General features: G+C 37.7%; 2 protein-coding genes and 1 long non-coding RNA gene across 7 annotated transcripts in view; 1 reads left to right on the forward strand and 2 right to left on the reverse strand.

The window, feature by feature from the left end:
• The window catches only part of LOC137491177 (protein NLRC3-like), a 68,468-nt gene extending 67,336 nt beyond the window's left edge, over nucleotides 1-1,132 (reverse strand). For both annotated transcript variants that reach the window (XM_068220254.2, XM_073948295.1), the window contains exon 1: nucleotides 1,065-1,132. The gene's annotated coding sequence lies outside the window, so the exon portion shown is untranslated. The remainder of the gene's footprint in view (nucleotides 1-1,064) is intronic.
• An 8,146-nt stretch (nucleotides 1,133-9,278) lies between these two features.
• LOC141381967 (uncharacterized) lies at nucleotides 9,279-11,575 on the forward strand. Its single transcript, XR_012402878.1, has 3 exons — nucleotides 9,279-9,338; nucleotides 9,435-10,807; nucleotides 10,927-11,575. It is a non-coding gene; the product is annotated as an uncharacterized lncRNA (long non-coding RNA).
• LOC141375011 (uncharacterized) overlaps nucleotides 11,173-20,093 on the reverse strand; it is a 181,020-nt gene continuing 172,099 nt past the window's right edge. The window contains exons 1-3 of one of the 4 annotated variants that reach the window (XM_017355700.4): nucleotides 17,357-17,407; nucleotides 16,796-16,945; nucleotides 11,173-13,711 (exon numbers count right to left, since the gene is read on the reverse strand). In XM_017355700.4, coding sequence (XP_017211189.1) covers nucleotides 12,705-13,711; nucleotides 16,796-16,880 — 1,092 coding nt within the window. In that variant the 5' untranslated portion in view covers nucleotides 16,881-16,945; nucleotides 17,357-17,407 and the 3' untranslated portion in view covers nucleotides 11,173-12,704. Of the gene's footprint in view, nucleotides 13,712-16,795; nucleotides 16,978-17,356; nucleotides 17,408-20,093 lie in introns of those variants that run through there. The other 3 variants (XM_068220350.2, XM_073948741.1, XM_073948742.1) reach the window with 3 other exon arrangements.

Here is a 20,093-nt window from a genome sequence, read left to right on the forward strand (position 1 = left end):
GTGCATTAGAGTTTGCCTAAAAAAAACTGGTTATCTCTGAGAAGTAATGTTATTTTATATTATTGATGTGTTATTAGTTCAGAGGAGATTGCAAATTGTTGAATGCCATTTATAAAAAAAAATGTAAAAAAAAATTGACTACAGACTTTAATAAAATTTTATCAGACAATTATTTTAATTTGTATGATTTTATTTACTACTGTAAATATTGTTTGCTTGGTATTTATTTTGTGTTTGTGTACTCTTGTTTTATTGTAACTCCCTGAAGAAAGTCTTTTGGATACTGAACACATGACTGGTATTATCTTGTATTTTAAAATTATAGTCTTGGAAACATGCATTTTCTTTAACACTATTTAAGAAATTATAAGCATTATAACATGTGCTTACACAAGTGATTTGTGTTTTTACTATAGTAAACTATAGTCACCCTTAGTGTACATGTTTTGAAGTACTTGTAAATATTCCTATGGTCTTAATGTAAATGCTGCACTTTGTATTTAAAATCTTTATTGCACAGTATTTCAGCCATGGTTATAGTACAACTTGTTGGTTTTGTTTTAAACGTAGTAAAACATGGTTATGTGTGATAAAAGTATGTTAATCTATTTGTATGTTTGTGAAAAATATTAATAAATCTTCAACTGTTATTGAGAGTGGTGTGTCATGTTTATTATAAATAAGCAGCTGCTGCAGCTAGTGGTCCATAAGTATGGAGCAAAACGCCTGAGAACAGCGCCTCCGCGGAGCGGCCGGCATTTCCGGTTGCGTCGTCCTAACATCGGCCGGACAGCGTTTCCGATCATTTGCCGACGTCGCGGCGACATTTTGCCAATTAGCAAACGCTCCCTGAGCGACATCGCGCCGATGGAATTTTGAAAGTCGGCACGACGTCGGCCCAACGTATGTGTGCTGTCTGGGTTTGGACTGTGTTTAATCGGCGTTTAAGTCTTTAAACTTCAGGAGCAGACAGTCCTACAAATCACGCTTATAAACACACTAATACACATATAAAGCCTTAATCATCTCCACCAATCAGCGTAATGTAGAAGTGTTAAACTCACATGCAGAAGTACAGACGCTCTTGTGCAGCAGGAACACGATGTGAGCTTTTTGGCGCTTTCGGTTTGTCAACTTCTTCAGTATTTTGGCGGTTGTCAAACTATAATGTGCTTCACCGCCTCCTGCTGGACTGGCTGATTTTAACATGGAGAGAGACACGGGGAAAATCTCACCATAAATTCAAGGGAAATAAATCGCTGATTAAACAAAGAAATCCGGTTAAAATTGTAAATTCTTTCTAACAGACCAGATTATTTCAGACATTAATTATTGTAGTTTCCATATGCTGACTCTAGTATATAATCCAGAGTAAATTAATATTTCTCTTTTGTATGGATAATCTTGACATTCTGTTATTACATGCTGCACATGTTTCACACTGATTACAATGTGAGTATAAGTCATGTGTGTGCTTCTCTATAAACACAGTGTCTTGTTTAGTTCTGGATGTGCTATTCTGAAGCGGTTAAGATCATTTCCTCACTCCGATTATTCCCCATTTCTCTTCCTTCACAGATTCACCATTGGATTGTATACAGATGTCTTCCTGAGTCATTTATATCCCAGTGTTCCTGCCTCATACTCTCTGTCTGTATCTTTATTATAGTTTTGACTTCAGCTTCACTTAATTTACCCTGATTTGTGTGTAAATGTGAGACTGTGTGGGTGTTTCCCAGTACTGCATTGCAGCCACTTTACTTTTCTCTTGCATATGTCCTCCATCAAATCTAACAGGTTCTCTAGAACTCTACAGTCTCCACATTAATCCTGTTCCTGAACTCCATTAATGTCAGTGTTGAGTTTAGTCGAGTGTGTCCTCACCTCAGTCTAGTTCACATCACTTCCTCCTCTCTGTTTCTCACACACACGTTTATTTGTCTCCACTAATATGTTAATGTTATATAAATGTCGTCTCTTCTTATTTTCATCCTAAACTCCTCATCATTCTGTCTGAATATTTCCCTTGATAATAGATTTATTTCAGCTTTTCCTCCATCATCTGTCTTCCTCCTCTTCATCGTCTCCTGTGCAGATTGATCAGCAGTCTGATGTCCATGTGTTCCTCTATGTGCAGGTCTCCAGCAGAACTCGACCGTCCCTCTTTCTGATATAGACCATACAGAAGTGTGAACAGCTCATGTGTTAAAGCTGCTCTAGATGACCTGCGGCTGATTAAAGATGTTCAACTGATGCTGAGTCTGAACACATCAGCCCCAGGGTGAGCGCCGGGATGCCAAAATAAAAGTACAGGAGGTCACATTTAATATATTTACATTTATGCATATATGATTTCCGAGAAGGCGACACAGTGGCGCAGTAGGTAGTGCTGTCACCTCACAGCAAGAAGTTTGCTGGTTCGAGCCTTGGCTGGGTCAGTTGGCGTTTGTGTGTTCTCCAGGCGTTTGCATAGGTTTCCTCCGGGTGCTCTGGTTTCCCCCACAGTTCAAAGATTACAGGTACAGGTGAATTGGGTAGGTTAAATTGTCAGTAGTGTATGAGTGTGTATGGATGTTTCCCAGAGATGGGTTGCACCTGGATGGGCATCCGCTGTGTAAAACATGTGCTGGATAAGTTGGCGGTTCATTCCACTGTGGTGACCTCAGATTAATAAAGGGACTAAACCGAACAGAAAATGAATGAATGAATAATAAATATATCCCAGCTTCATTAGATCTCTGAGGCGACTGTACATTTCTTGAGTTTCTAAACTGAATTGAGATCAGGTGTCAGCTGATGTGTTCTGGACATTTTCCTCGCTCCACTTCAGAAAGCCGCCACTAAACCCTGAACCAGAACTGTTGGTTGCAGTTTGTTGCCATTATAAATCTCAGAACTGTCAGTGTTTAAAGCTCATCGTATTAATCTAACAGAAAAGGTAAAAACACTTTCATAAATAACATTTTCTTGAAATAAATCAATTATAAATACATTAAACTTAAAGAGCATGGAGTAATGTTTCAGAAGGAAGAGCACACTGCTGACTCCGCTTATTTTAATGGGTTCATGCTGAAGGAGTTCAATCGACATGCACATTAAACTGCATCTGGACACATATTGGCTGGACAGAAAGCACCAAGGCCTTAAATAAAAACTAATAAAATCTTCTTTCAGGGGAAGCTCACTTGTATAAAAAGTGTAGAATGATGCTGAGACGTCAAGAAAAGTCACACAGAACTGGGGGGTCAAGACTATTGCTCTCACGGACAGAGCCCTTCATGTACTGTATGTCAACAGAAGTGCCGGCCGCTTGTGCTTTCACTTCAGTTAATAGTTGTTTATTTCTCTCAGTCCTGGAAGTCCTGCTTTAAGTTTGTGGCGTTCTGTTCAGTTTTATCTGTGAGGACAGAAGTAAGACAGGTACTCAGTCTTCTACCACAGAGTCATTGTGTTTGATCTAGACTGGCTCATCACTGATGCCTGAAGCACATCTGACTCCATGTGTTTCTGAAAGGGTTCAAATAAATTCAACCCAACGCAGAAAACATTTACACAGTGATGTGGCCCAGATCAGTGAGGCTCGCTAGCCATGTTAGAGGATGTAAACTAAACACTGCATTTGTCCCAACCCTCGCCTCTTGGATTTCTTGAAGCAGTAAGTGGATGAGATTATAAGAGATTCACATGTGCTTTAACAGTCAGAGGAATGATTGTGGAGCTGTGGAGCATTATTTACACATGCATAAATGTGTGGTGGGAAAGAAGAAGAACTGGGAGAACTTTCAACATTTCTGTCACAAACCAAAGCTATCTGTCATGTCCCCGAGGCACTTCTCTGAAATTGCATGTAGAAACAAATTAATCAAATACACACAGTGTCTACATTTTTTTCAGTATTACAACTATTTATTTGAGTTATTTTCTTGTGATAAATAAAAATAAAATTAAAAATAAGATTTATTTTAAATGAAAAACAGGCTACAGAGTTATGTCCCTCAATATAAACTCAACCCTATTAAGCTAGCATTGTTCCACCTATAGAAATTTATATGTATTATTACATCACAGACAGGAAGTGACATCAGCTCTCTTTAACAGCACGGTGCAAAAGAAGGCGAGATATATTGTCATTTATTTACATTTTTTGAGGTTTATTATGGTTAGGAAGGGTACGGTCAAGCTTAACAATTCAACCCTGTAACGTAAAACTAAGATGGAGTATGATTGTTTTCTTAATGTCCAAACAATATGACATATTCTAGTTTAACTGCTGCCGTGTGGATCTTCTCTCTTAAACCACACGAGGAGCAGCGGCCATTTTGTTTCAGTAACTCAACCCATCACACTCGACCCCGTCACTCATCTCATAGTTTCAGGGTTGTAAACTTGTAACAGGATTGAGATTTTCTCCTAATTTATCGAGAACATTTCAGTAAATATACACTGACTATAACTTTATTTAGTTACTGAGAGAATATCTGAAGCAGTGTTTCCACTGAAACTGTGACACAATCTTATCTCAGACATGGAGCCCGTATCAGCAGCAGATTTTATATTGAATGTGTCACGAGTTTCATCAGGAGTTAAAGCTGATCAAATCAGAACATGTGAAGTAAAAAAAGACTTTAATTATGTAAACAGTTCATTTGCTCATCTCTATATCATGTGACAATTAGCCAACGTTAGAGAGGGGGTCATTAAGGGCAGAATTCATATTAATATTAGCGATAAAGAAGCTTCAGCTGTCAAAAGGTTGAGGAATATCTGGTGGTCTTCTGCTGCTGTAGCCCATCCGCCTCAAGGTTGGACGTGTTGTGTGTTCAGAGATGCTCTTCTGCAGAGCTCGGTTGTAGCGAGTGCTTATTTGAGCTACTGTTGCCTTTCTATCAGCTGGAACCAGTCTGGCCATTCTCCTCTGACCGCATCAACAAGGCATCTGCGCCCACAGAACTGCCGCTCACTGGATATTTCCTCCCCTAGAGATGGTTGTGTGTGAAAATCCCAGTAGATCAGCAGTTTCTGAAATACTCAGAGCACAGAACAGCCCGTCTGGCTGTATAATTTTATTATTATTATTAAGCATTTTCATTAAGAAGACTGTTTTCTGCTGCAGTTTTTCTTGATGTTCCAGGAAATAAAGGTTTAGTCATGATGTAGCTGTTGCTCCTGTTCACTGCAGGTTCTGTTCAGCAGTATAGTTGGGAACACAGGCCTTTATCAGCATTTGTAAAGGTTACTAACGCTCCAGTTTCCTGCAGCACTTCACTGTTCTGAATTCTGACTGTAGTTTGGTTTAATGAATTTTAATGTCATCTCAGTGTGATCAATGCCTAAATGTTTTACTGAAATAAAGAAGTGTTCTGGTTTAGTCTTAGATTTAATTTCACATTAATTAAAACAAATTAACACTGAAATGAAAGTGTCTCCTCAACCCTGTTACGGTCTTCAACCCCGTCACTGTATTCTCCACCCTGTGACATTCATATTGTTTAAGAGAAACAATTAAATATAGAAAGACCTCTTGCTGAGGACCAGCCAGCATGTTAAGCCTGACATTGTGAACATGTGGTTTAGGTAAGTCATCTAAAGTTAAAGCTTTTTTAGAGAAATGAAGAGAGCACAGATGCATAAGTTGTATAATTGTACCTTAAATCACATCTGAATCTAAAACTCCTCAGAAATGTGATGTTTTAGCCATTAAACTGGTTTGAGGGACACATGAGCAACAGGGAAATGTTGGTTTTACAGCAAAACCTTTGTGAAATACTATCAGTTTAGTCCGTTACAGGGTTGAGAATAACGGCTGTCCAAATAAGAATAAAAGATGAAAATAATATAAAGCTTTAATGGCTGAGGTGGGAAAAGATGATGTTGTGAATGTTTCAATTGTGCCTCATTGTGTAGGCTATTTAACAATATCATCAACACACTTTTAAACATGAGTTTGCTCAAGCTGAACTATTAGCCAACGCCAGGAATGAGCCTTATATTCTCTCAACTCTTAAACGTGCGCACACTACAAGATCTGAACACATCGGGCACAGCACACTACAGGATACTATTGAGACGACTGTGCCTGATGGAGCACATAACCCGACTGCAGAAGAACTCTGCTGTTTATTATAGGCCAGCGCACACATATCTGAGCGACTGCCAGAGCGAACAGCCTGCAGAATGAAGACAACAGCTGCTTGTTGAAGAGAGCACATCATGTCCAAACACACGTCTGATATCCTGATGATTATTCGGGATCAGAGAGAAGACGAAGGCAGATGAACAGAAGGAATGGATATGTGATGATGCTGTAGGGGAAGAGCGGTGTGGAGAGTTTTGTATAAAGCACCATTGACCAAACGTGTTGGGCATTTACAATGGAGGATTCTGCAGGGGATTATGGCAGTGAACGCTTCATATGTGTTGTTCACTCTAGTGTCCATGACGAGTGTCTCTTCTGTGCACATGGAGAGACTGTGGATCATCACGGCTATCTGGAGTGTAGACGCTGAACACAATAGTTTGATATGTGGAGCAGAGTTTTCCTGAAATGTGGACAGAATTGGACTCAGTGTGAGTTTCTTCTGGAGCTGGCGATAGTCAGAGACACAGACTGAAATGGCGGCTCATTCACTGTTCAGCTGCTCAAGCAAAACTTGCTCTACTCACCACAAGAAGAACCAGAACAGATGATGAACACCATCAAGAGATTTACAGTTTTAAAACAATTCTCTCTCTCTCACACACACACACACACAAACACACACACACACACACACACACACACACACACACACACACACACACACACACACACACACACACACACACAAAAAAACACGCAGATCCTGACTGCCACCCTGTGACCGGTCCGTCCGAGCACTACTGTAGTTTTCCACCAAAGCAGCAGTATGGACAAGAGAGATGTGCTCCGCACTATTGGTCTTATGCCAGAGCTGGCTGGAAAAGTTAAAGAGCCCATATTATACATGAAATAGGGTCATATCCTGGTTGTAAGGGTCTCCAACAACAGTCTAATATGCATGCAAGGTCAAAAAACACTTTCATGGTCTTATAATCTGCATTTATTTTTACCTAATTATCCCAGCGACTCCTGTATGAATCGTCCAGTGATTCATTTGTTCCCAAACCCCTCCTTAGCGCGGAGCTAATCTGCGCTGATTGGACCGATGACAGTCTGTCGCGATTGGTCGACTGCCTTCAGTCAGAGAGGGAAATGGCCAATAGCTAATCAGCAATTTAAAAAGTAATCACAGTTCATACACGCTCGATAGTATAGACGTGGATTTTAGCTGCCACACTATGGCGAGTGGATAGTGCCACGGATAACCGAACGAAGGAGACAGTCGTGTACTCGCCATACCACACACACACAAAAACACACACACACCTCCGGATGACAACGCTCCCTCTTCCGCCCGCACCCGCCAGGTTTTAGCCTGAGAACCCGCTCCGTTTTCTGCCCGCCGCGCCCGGTCCCGCTAGAGCGGAGAACACAACCAAAAATCACCCAGTATACAGTCCAGACAGCCAAGCTGTCTGTATAAACACACACACACAGCACAAAGCACACAAAGCTCGTTCGTTCGTTCGCTCTCTCTCTCTCTCATACGCGCGCGTGCGCACTAACACACACACAAGCACCACGCAGACTCTCTCTTTCTAATTCGCATAGCAATATCCGTGATATTGCTAGACACCCCGCTCCCGTCCCAAATTAAACCTGTTACCGACCGCTCCCGCGATTTATTCGGAAATTTATTCCCGCGGCTGTCCCCGCGCCAGATTTCTGCGGCGCGGGAATAAATTTCCGAATAAATCGCGGGAGCGGAACTCTAGCACGGAGCTCCATAAACAAACAGCACGCGTCGCGTTTTTAACGTGACTTTGCACGCGATAAGATAAAATATCCAGTTAACCTGATACAGTACACGCGGTTACAAGTAACAAATCACAACTAAATATATTTGCAAGCTAGAGTAAACGAGGCAACAACTTTAACCGCACGTACTTACACTTGAGAAATGGAAGAAACCCATCCTGACGTCCATCAGTTACTCTTTACTGATCCTTCCTTTAACAAACTCAGATGAAGTATTCTTTGTAGCATGTAGCTTCCAGAAGTTTCCAACTGCTTGGTTATAATGCTGAGGTTTCATCTTTGGGTAGAGACTCAATATATCCATCTGCAGTGTGACTTCAATCGACCGGCATGTTTGTGTGCGTGTGTTTGTGGGTGTGCGTGTGTTTGTGGGTGGGTGTGTGTGTCTGCGTTAATGCGTCAGAGGGCAGGGCCTCAGGTTTGAAATCTCCCGGGTTTGCGCGTGCACGTGAATAACTTGGTTTCGTTCGTACGTCATGGCGAAACACCTAATGAGTCGGTATCAAGGCGACTCGTTTGAAGCACTATGAGTCGACTCTTTTATAGATGAATCAACCGTTTTAAACACTGTATTCTTACAGATTTAAGCCTTAGCTGGATACTTCACTTCACTTAGAGCTGTGTTACACACTACATGGAGGGGAATTTTCAAAAATCCATAATATGGGCTCTTTAATAGCCAGCGTGCAGAGCAGCTTTTTTCAGAAGTAAAGAAAAACAACTACTTCATGAATATGTTAAGACCAGCAGCACACATCTTTCTGGCACGAAATATTCTCCACCACCAGAATCTTGTACATAACCAAAAGAAAATAGAACATTTTAATAAATTGTTCCATGGCAACCGTACTTTGGAATCTGATTTTAATGGTAAGGTCATAATTTTTTTAAATATTCTTCGTACTTGTGTAAATATTTTATTAAAGTTTTAATGACTACCTCATAGGGCCACATAGTTAACAGCATTTAACCTTTTTTTTCTTATTATTTTTGTTTGTCTTAGCCCACAGTTTCACGGACAAGCACGTGTTTTCTGACTTGGAGATTGTACCTGATCATGAGCCAGTGCTAAATAATATGCCAATAATTAGTGAGTTTTTCCTTAAAACAAGCAAAATAATCTTACGTCAAAAGAAAAAAACAAGATTATTTTGCTTACCCCATTGGCAGATTATTTTGCTTGTTTTAAGGAAAAACTCACTAATTATTGGCATATTATTTCTCAAAACAAGAAAATATGTTTTGCTTATCTAGAAATTGCCTCTTGATATAAGAAATTTTAGATATTTAGACTAGAAACAAGACAAAAAATCTAAGCAAGAAAAGCATTTTTTGCAGTGTACCTTTTATACATATGCATCAACTGTTTTTCAATCTAAAGGCACACTTCCACCCTCTGTTAAGACTGATAAGAGATCCTTAGTGAACCAACACAACAACTGTAAGAATTTAAATTGTTTATATTTTTTCTTTCATATTGGTTGTCATTTTAAATGGGGTGTTGTTGCTAATTATTTTAATTTTATATATTTTGTAGTGCCTGTTCAAACCTCCACTGGGAGTATTTTCACTCTGGAATGTGTGCAGCCAAACAAGGCATGCTGGACCCAGCCACCCAGTCCAGTCCAGCTGGCGAAGGTTAGATTTATATATCATGAAACATGTTTATTCATTAGACGATCATTAAAAATACTTTAACTAAAATGCATAAAGATGAACAGTGAGAAAGATATTGTATTGCAGAATATTATAGTATGTTCTCTTCATAGTTAAACCATGCCTTACTGGAGAGAGGGCCAAAAGATGAATTCCTAGCATCTGTTGGAGGAACAGTCCTCACAAGGTTGGATTTCCAAACATTGGGACTACTTCAAGATGTAGAGGCGACAGTAAGATTCTGCAAACACATTTTGGTATATTAATACCTTAACCCAAGTAGTAGAATAAATTTATCCTTGAATGATTACAGATTTTAAATGCTTGCCTTTCTGTAATAAAGGATGTTGCTGGCCTTCAGGTAATGCAAAGAATGACCTACACCAAAAAGCTCTTTATTTAATGTAAAGGATTGTATCTGCTTGTTTAATTGTATTTTAATTTATTTTCACTTAACAGGGTATAACAGTCCATGTATTCAGTCCATATGTGACAGTGACTTGGTTGCCTCCAATGTGTGGTGACCCACTGTCTAATGCTCCTGTGAGTGTTATTGTGTGATTTTTGTTACTGAGGCAGTGTAGAATAAGTCATTTAGTGTTTGTGTTGTAAATACTACATTTCTTTAAAAATTCTTATGATTTTGTTTAAGGAAAATCTGGCAAGTCATGACATCATTTTACTACCTTCTTGGACAAGCATTCACTGGATGATCGATGTCTGTGACAATATAATACATAATGTCAAGTAAATAAATAGAAAATATTAAACTGTTCCACTTATTTTAAATATAAAACCTGAAAAGGATTCAGTTCATGAAATGTAATGTTAAAGTTGCACTGTCATAGATCATGAAGAAAAAAAAAGGGAGATCTATTGGCTTGATTCCCTCTCTGGACGGAGCTTCAATGATACACGCTACTTGAGCAGTTATTGGTTTATGAGTGAAAAGTTAAGAATTCGGGATAATAGTAGTTCTGTTTTAAACCACATGTCCCTGTTTTTTTTCTGTTTTTTTTTCACTTTTTTCCTCTTTGTTCTGATTTATCTATCTTTATATGTTCATTGATATTATTTTAATCAGTCCCATCTAAATGTCTGACGGACTGTAGGCCCTGTGATATGAGAGCTTTCAATTTAAATGTTTAATGTTTTGTATGATTGTTTCTTTTAATATTGTTCTCTACAGAAAACTAGCACACCATGTATGTTTAGACACATGGGATGAGTACAGTGCTGATTCCAGAAATTCCAGTAAGCATCACCCATAAACATTGTTCCTTAACTACTTAATGTTTTCACTTTATTATTATTTTTTTTTACTAATTGTTGTTGTTAATAGTGGTGTTCTTTTTGTTTTTTTGTATTACCAGGGCATTCCCAAACAACATTGCTCAAATAACTGTGGAGTGTTTGTGTTGATGGTAAGTAATTAAAAAAAAAAGTTTCTTCAAAAACTTAATGTTTGCATATGCTGTTTTTTTGCTTGGAATCATTACAAAACGAATATGCTATTTTAGTATGCAACTGTACATCTGCTCTAATGTGCTGTTTATTTATACAATTTATTTGTAGTAATGTGGGAGTTTTCACATGAACATATCTTTAAAGGCAACCAGTTGTCTACAGAAAGTTTAATTGTCTTCAAAAAGGAAACTTGTTTCTTTTCTCAAATTATTCAATCAAAACAAATGTGTTTTGAAACCAAAGTCCTTATTTGTTACCCACAACACATCAAGATTTGATCAAGTCAAAATTTCATAATCTGACTCAAATGTACATATAGATTATAAGATTTAGGTGAGGATTGAAGCCAGGTCTCTTGGACTCAAAGCTGGGGCTTTTCCCAGCTGAGCTAACTCCTCAACTTATGAACCCAAGAGCAGAAAATTAATAATGGAACTTGAGGCATTTAGTTTTAGAAAAAAACAAACAACTGATCTTTACTTGAAAAAAAGAATACAAAGTACAACAGAAATGACTGAAGCTGAGCTTCCAGTAAACAGGCAAAACAAATCTGACAAAAAAACACAACAATAAAGTGTCATTTAGCTTCTCAAGAGAATCAGGAGAACAATAATGGCTGAAGACTGAACACACGAGGGGCGAGGCAATGGCACAGTAGGTAGTGCTGTCGCCTCAGAGCAAGAAGGTTGCTGTTTCGAACCTCTGCTCAGTTGGTGTTTCTGTGTGGCCTTTGCGTGGGTTTCCTCTGGGTGCTCCGGTTTCCCCCACAGTCCAAAGACATGTGGTACAGGTGAATTGGGTAGGCTAAATTGTCCGTAGTGTATGAGTGTGTGTGTGTGTGGATGTTTCCCAGAGATGGATTGTGGCTGGAAGGGCATCTGCTGTGTAAAAAAACTTGCTGGATAAATTGGCGGTTTATTTCGCTATGGCGACCCTGGATTAATAAAGGGATTAAGCCGACAAGAAAATGAATGAATTAACACTAGCTTGTTACACACAAACTTTGATAGGGCAAAACACAAGTGTTGCTAATCTAGCTTGAGTGGTGGCACACAGCAGATGGTGGGAAAGTGGTGCCATCCAATGTTCTGGAAGGTGTGTAGAAATTGGATACTGGTGTGTGAAAGGTCAGGAGCACCTCCCTCTGTTTAGAAGGAGAAATGCAGCTCAATAAATTCTTACATTGATGACTCTAAAACATGAAATAAGTAAGCTGACCAAAGTTCTTACGAAGAGAAGAGTTTATCAAATAAATAATGTGTTGTTGAATGTTCAGTTTACTTGGGTCATGTGTATTTGGGCTTTGGGGGGAACATGGGGGAAACCCATGTGAGCACAGGGGAAAACGAGCAAACTTCACACAAATGTCAACTGGTTCAGAGGGACTTTAACCTGTGAAATTCTTGCTGTGAGGCAACAGTGCTAACTACCAGGTCTCTGTGTCACCCAATCTAGAAAGGAGGGTGAGTAGGAGGATTCTTCAAGAAGAAGATAACTGAGGTAAAAAAAAAAAACTCTAGTTATTTGTATTGAGTTGTGTTAGCTAATGCAGGACCAGCCGTGAACAATCATAAGCATGTGATCCTCTTGAAAGTAGCTCATAAATAAACCTCACTAAATGAACAGAAAAACTACATGAACAAGCTGCCGTTTTGAATATACCCGTGTTTGTGTGGACAAGGGCTCATTTTTGAGGACTCTGCTCTCCATTGTGAAGCTTCATATGAGTGTTGAGGCTTCTTTTATGTTTAAAGTCTTTTCCACATTTACTGCATCTAAAACACTCTACTGAATGAGTCTTCATGTGGTTCTTAATGGAGTCTTTGTGTGTGAGACTCTTTCCACACTGATCACATCTGAACACTATGGTTCCAGTGTGACCATTCATGTGGTTCATGAGGTTAGCTTTGGTTGTGAAGCTCTTTCCACACTGAACACATGCAAACGGCTTCTCTCCTGTGTGACTTATCATGTGGTGTTTGAGTGTGCTTTTATATGGAAAACCTTTACCACACTCTGTGCATTTGTATGGTTTTTCTCCAGTGTGAATCCTCATGTGGATTCCAAGGTCTTGCTTTTGAGAAAAACTTTTCCCACACTGTGTGCAAGTAAATCTTCTCTCTCCAGTGTGTGTTCTCATGTGGATTTTAAGGGTGACATTTTGCTTAAAACTCTTTCCACACTGAGAGCAAGAGTAAGGTTCCTCCCCGGTGTGAATTCTCATGTGTACTGCCAGGTTTCCTGTATTATAGAAGCTTTTTCCACATTGTTGGCATGTGTACTTTCTCTCCCCAGTGTGAATTCTCTTGTGTGCTGCAAAGTTTCCTACATGATTGAATCTTTTTCCACATTGTTGACATGTGTACGGCCTCTCTCCAGTGTGAATTCTCATGTGGGTTTTAAAGCTTTGTTTTTGACTAAAACTCTTTCCACACTGTTCGCAGGTGTAAGGTTTCCCCCCTGTGTGAACTCTCATGTGAACATCAAGCTTTGGCTTTTGACTGAAACTTTTTCTACACTGTTTACAGCTGAAATTACATCCAGATTTGGATTTCCGAGGTCTTCCACGTGATGAAGTCTTTTTAGTCAGTGTGGGTTTTTCATCAGTCGTTATGTCTTGGTGTTTCTCAAACTGCTGTTTCTCTTCCATTACATTCTGATGAAGAGTCTCTTCTTTCAGCACCATCAGGTCTTTAAAAGAAAAAAAAGTTAACTTTAGTATGAAGGCTCAAAGCGAGAAGCATGAGATGGATGTTTCACCCACAAATGAAAATGACAGGCTGCAGGCGATTGCCAATGCTATTAATTATGTTATTATGTTAATGTTATTATCAGTCAAAACTCATTTCACACGGCATGATTTGAATTGCCAACAGCTCCAGATATTTAGCATGCCAAATATCTAACAGGCATTGGCGATTCTCTCAGATGGCATCTTTAGTTCATACTGTGTGATTTTCACTCAAGTGAATGGGCACCAATTTGCCTGTGATGTCAGGCATTTGTCGGCAATTTCTCAAAACCTGTTGGCAAGTAAAAATCAGGGCTAAAATCATGCAGTCAGAACTAAGCATAAGCAGAAGGAAAATTAATGAATTAACATACAAATTCTAAATGCCACGTTTGCTGTAAACTGGAGTGATGAGGAGATGGCAAGATGACATACTTTGTTACTTGTTTTCATTTATTTGTACTTTTGTCTTTGTTTTCTTGCATTTGTGCATCTCCTGAGGCTTAGCTGAAGACCAACGTGGTGACATTTTATATACCTGTCAAGATGCAGAAATGCCATCTAAAAAGGCATCTTTGGTTATCTTTTCTGCTGGAGATACTATTGTCCTAAAAAACGTTAAAAAAAAAAACAACTTACATATAAAACCGCCAAATGGTATTTGTTGAAAATAGTTATCGTCCCATGCCAAAGCATTTATTTAAAAAACTCTCAAGCAAAAATATTTTAATGGCGGCGCCTGCTAGTATGTGAAGAATATGGTCAATACTGACGAACTTTACACTCAAATTTTTGCATATAATCAGCATGCTGTAATCTCTACTAGTTTGTTGGCCAGTTGTAGTCAGTGCAATGCTAAATGTTATTGTTATACTATAATTTGTCTCACGTCGTTTCACAACATAATATAGTTTACAATACTGTACAATGCTTCATAACAATGAATCATTTTAGTGTCTATTTCATTCAGCATCTTTACAATTAGGGGCATCCAGGTTTTTTGACATACTTTAAACCAGGGTTTCTGCAGGTTTCACCAAGTTAAATGTAAGACTTTTAAAGACATTTTAAGACAATTATGAATGGAATTTTAGACTCATAAAGGGCTACAGGTTAAGGAATTTTTCAATGAACCAGATTTAGTTTTGTCCTATCAAAAATATATAATTTAATACATTCAATAATACAATAATAAATAAATAAATAAATAAATAAATAATTTAATATTTTAGACATTTCTGAGCAAAACTTTTATCCATAAACTTTGGATTCAGATTGGATAGCAGAACATGAACAAAGGAAAATGAAGACTTGCTTAAAAAAAACATCTGAGACCTACAACTAGGGCTGCACGGTTTATTGTATATTTATCATGATAATGATTTTTGGGATCCACGATCAGTAAATATCGTCGCGATTTGCTGTATAAAGACAAAGCTGTTTTTTAATGGGCGGAGTTTACAGTTTGGACTGCTGCTGCATCACAAGCATGATGTAACTGCGCATAGATTGCAAGCGCGCTCACTCTGAAGTGGCTTGGCATCACAAGATTACAGTGATTTGGAGTGAATACAATGGCAGTGCAGCGTGAAGTAAGTGCAGAAGTACAATCGTTAGTCCCCAAAAAGGGGTCATACTCCATTGTCTAAAACTATTTCGGTTTCGAGGAATGGGTCATTGAGCAGCTACGAGTCTTGTGCTAACTCTGCTCATGTTCTGTTCATGAGTCCGTACGTCTCAAGGCAACACAACTAACCTAATAAAGCATCTTAAAAGCCACCACAAAGTACAATATCAAGAATTTCAACGACTGAAGACACAAACCGCATCCACAAAGAATTCCCGACCCTCCACAACACAGGCAACAATATTAGGCACAGTGTTTATGTCATGTAATGTGTATTTATGTAGCGCATTTACAGTGTATGGCCATACACCCAAAGAGCCTTACAATCATGAGGGGGGTCTCTCCACACCACCACCAGTGTGCAGCATCCACTTGCATGATGCGACAGCAGCCACAGGACAACGACATCAGTGCGCTCACCACACACCAGCTATTGATGGAGATAATGCAATACCATATCCATCTAGCTCGCAAAGAAACAAGGAAATAGCTAAGGCGATCGTGTTCCACTTAGCCAAGAACATGTGTCCAATAACTACAGTGAACAGTTAGGGGTTTAAAATAATGATCACTACACTTGACAAAAGATACAGCCTTCCATCAAGCTATCATTTTTCTAATGTTGTGCTACCCTGGATGTATACGAAATGCTGCCAAAAAATAGAACGAGAAATTCGCACCATCGAATATTTTGATGCCATGACGGACTTATGGTCAAGTAGAACTGCAGGACTGTATTTGAGCTTGACCGTTCATTTTATGGACAGCGAGTTTGAAATGAAAAGCAAGCTTTTGCAAACTTCATTTTTTCCCGCAAGACCTTACAGCAGAGTTTATTGCCACAGGCCTCAAAGAAGCGATCTAAGCATGGGGCTTGTTGGAGGAAAGACTTGTATGCATTACATCGGACAATGCAGTTAACATGATTAGAGCAGCATCTGTGAATAACTGGAGGAGACTGCTCTGCTTTGGTCACAGACTGCATTTAGCCATTGGTAAGTTCCCCCCCAGATACACTGAAACTATTTGAAAATACACTCTTTCTTTCATTTCTTTTTTTTCTTTCTTTATTCACTAATTTATTTTTCAATGACACATTCAGCAAATTATGCATAATATTTATTCTGCTAATATATCAAATTTGAAAAATTTTAAGTCAAATACCATTATGTTAATGTATGTGAACCCAGAGTAATTTAGAATAAGTTATTGTTTAATAATAAGGATTGATAACTGCTTTATATATAATTTAGGCCTAAAGAATTCCTGTCTTTCAATGAGTGCTTATGTGTATTTAGGAGAACTAGGCTGCACACTCAGGGCTGCAAGATGGATTTAATTTAGTATTCTTATTATTAAAATATATATCTGAATAAGGATCAGAGGACTGAGTTGGTGTTTGAGAATGAAAATCAACCTGTTTGTTCCTGCAGATCTTCCTGTTTGACTGTGAATGTTTCTTCAATCTTCACATCTTCACTCTCCTCTTTAATAAACGCCATCTTTATAACAGTGTGGAGATTAGTCGCTTCAGCAGGAGTTTTTCTCAGTGTTTGGACACTTTATTCTGCTTAAAATGAACAAAAAAATAAAAATGTCCTGTTTAAAATAAATAAAACAATGATCAGAATCAAAACAACTTCTCTTCAACAGTTTATTTATATGAGAGTGATTAACAAAAACAAGAAATCAGGTAAAAGAGTGAGTCCGAGCAAGACACAATGAGCAGACTAAAACTAGTACTCCATTTATTATATATAGTGTTGTATATTTAGAATGGAATGACATTTTGGTATTTAATCAAGTAACCTTCATTAAAACACTTAATAGACTTTTCTTTTGCTTTACTATAGTGCTACGTTGTATAAAGGGTTAAATTAATATCGTCAACAGCAGGTACATAATTTAGCATCGGAAGAAAAAAAAACTTTAACTTTAAACAATCAGTTTATAAAAGTGTATAAGATTGAAAACAAACCTTCCTCCAGTTGAAACACAGCGCAAAAGCGGCGCCGCCTTATGACGTCACAGCACAACGCCAAAATAAGAGTCTTTTTTTTGTTCAGCTTTTTTTGCCACTAACTGTCATGAGTCATGAATGACTTATTGATAAATTTCACCGTTTTTTACTTTACACTTTATCAGCTCTCTCTCACATAGACACACAGAAATATTTAGTATTTGAAGCTGATCAAAACATTTTTAAGACAATTTTGAAAAACCTTTTTAATTCACTTCATGATTACTTGCATGTCTACATTACACATTACTAAATCTCATCTTTGATTAAGACCTCATGTTTTCTATTTCTACAACTTCCTTCGAGTTTATTTTTTTTCATATGAATTTTCGTCTCTTATTATCTGTATTCCACATTTCTTGTCATTTTTATCTTCTGGAATAATATTTAACTTTACCATAAGCATATAAAGGGGTAGTTCACAAAAATTACAGTTCTGTCATTTACTCATCCTCTTGTTTCAAACCTGTTTGAGTTTCTTCTCCTGAATGCAAATGAAGATATACTGAAGAATACATGGGGCAAAAATGTCTTCACACAAGTAATCAACATTTTAGTTTCTGCCTGACTGCTTGAGTCCATAAAGTGATTATTTTAAATTTTCACACCAGTTTCTCTTTTCTTTCAGATTTTACCTCATAACTAGAACCAAACAGAATCTGCAGACTTTTTTTTGCTATTTCTTCTGAGATTTTTGTAAAAAAAAAAAAAAAAAATCTGCGGATTTATGTGGTTTTATCTTGGGAGTATCTTAACAAAAAAATTTTTACAATGCAAATCCATCTTGATCCACTTGTTTGGTAAACAAAGCAAGTCTCTTCTATAATATCTCTACTAAAAGACAGAAAATATTACTTTACACACTGTATTGAAGATAAATCAAACAAACACTTTCATATTAGTTATTATTACTGAAATTAATTTAAAAAACTGAAAATAATTTTAATTTACACACATTTATACAAGTAAATAAATAAACTCGATGGGCTAAAATTCTGTGGATTTCTGTGCACACAGATTTTATGTGGGCCTACTCATAACCTTCTGGCGTTTCTATAAAAAATGTCACATTCTATTGGTGCATATAAATATGCTGCTTTTACATCCATCAGGTGAGCAATCAGGGGCAATGCGGTGGCCCATGGATAGCACGTTCCCCTCACAGCAAGAAGGTCAATGGTTTGAGCCTCGGCTGGGTCGGTTGGCATTTCTGTGTCCAAAGACATGGCATAAGTCCAAAGACATGTGGTATGGGTGAATTGGGTAAAAGCTCAAATTGACTGTAGTGTGAGTTTGTGTGTGAGTGGATGTTTCCCAAGGATGGGTTACAGCTGGGAGGGCCTTTGCTGTGTAAAACATGTGCTGGATAAGTGGGCGGCTCATTCCGCTGTGGTGACCCCAGATTAATAAAGAGACTAAGCCGAAAAGAAAATGAATAAATGGTGAACAATCAGATTTTCTTGCACAGCTTTTGCATGAACACTCTTATACTAGTCATGTTAGCAGTTGGAGAAAAAATCTTTTCATAGTTCACACCTTTTTGCTGGCTGTACCATTTGGCAAAATACCATGTTTTGTATTTGTCAGACCATCACTATTTTTCTCAATTGTATAAAACAGTTTACCCCCTTTTTCTTTGCCTTTAGTTAGGTTGGTAAGAGTAAAGGTTACAATTTCTTTTAACGATTGCATGTCTTCATTCATAGCTTTAACCCATGTGAGCGACAGTTCATGTGTTCATATAAACTGTGTCGCTCACATGCTGCAGAGAAGTGTCACAGTGAGTCTTGCTGACAGCGGCTTGGTAAATGCATTGGTCAAGGCTCACAAAGTTGTCATTTTAATTACAATTATATTACAAATAAATAAAAGTATTATCATTATTATAGCACTATTATTATTATTATTCACATATTATTTTAAATGAATAACATAAATCAATCAGTGATATAAGATCTTATAAAAAATCTTTTGCATGAATTTTAATTTCACATGAGAAATCTAGAGAACACAAAATAATAATGTATAGAATTATCTCTGACTCTGATAGCAGAGAAATAATGACAACCCACTTCCAGCCCAAATAAACCTTAAATTTGGTCTTTGTTTCAACAGCAGGTCCTATTGTGCTGAGACTAGCTTTTCCCCACAATTTCAGTCCACATAAAACTTGTTTATGGAACAATTATTTTATTTTATATCAAAATAAGTCTTTATTTTAGGATTTTTTTTTTCTTTATTGGATAGGAAGAATAGCCATGGCTTAAAACATGTTTTTTTTTTTGTTTTGTTTTTTGTCATCCTAAATAGTTTTACACAATTGCTAATGTTATTCCTAAAAACATCATAGTATTGATCAGAGGTTTTCTTTTACACTATTCTGTAATGTTTTCTCTTTTATCTCTGTTTTTGGTCACTTTATGTTTTAGAGATCCAAAATGTAGTAAGTTTTTAAGGATTGTTTTTTATTTAAAGGCTTAATCCTAATCAGCTCAGACCTCATTTCATTTTTAAAGATTAGGATTTTGCTCTGGAATTTAAGGCTTAAGTGTGTTCGAATGAAAATTACAGACTATGGGATGTATTTTTAACAGAAATATTCTGGAAACAAATGTATTTACGAATGTAAAATGTTGAATACAGCAGATTACTGGCAACCACTGCTGCCAGTATTTTGACATACATTTAACAGATA

The sequence above is a fragment of the Danio rerio genome, chromosome 4, assembly GCF_049306965.1.
Source record: "Danio rerio strain Tuebingen ecotype United States chromosome 4, GRCz12tu, whole genome shotgun sequence".
Lineage (NCBI taxonomy): Eukaryota > Metazoa > Chordata > Actinopteri > Cypriniformes > Danionidae > Danio > Danio rerio.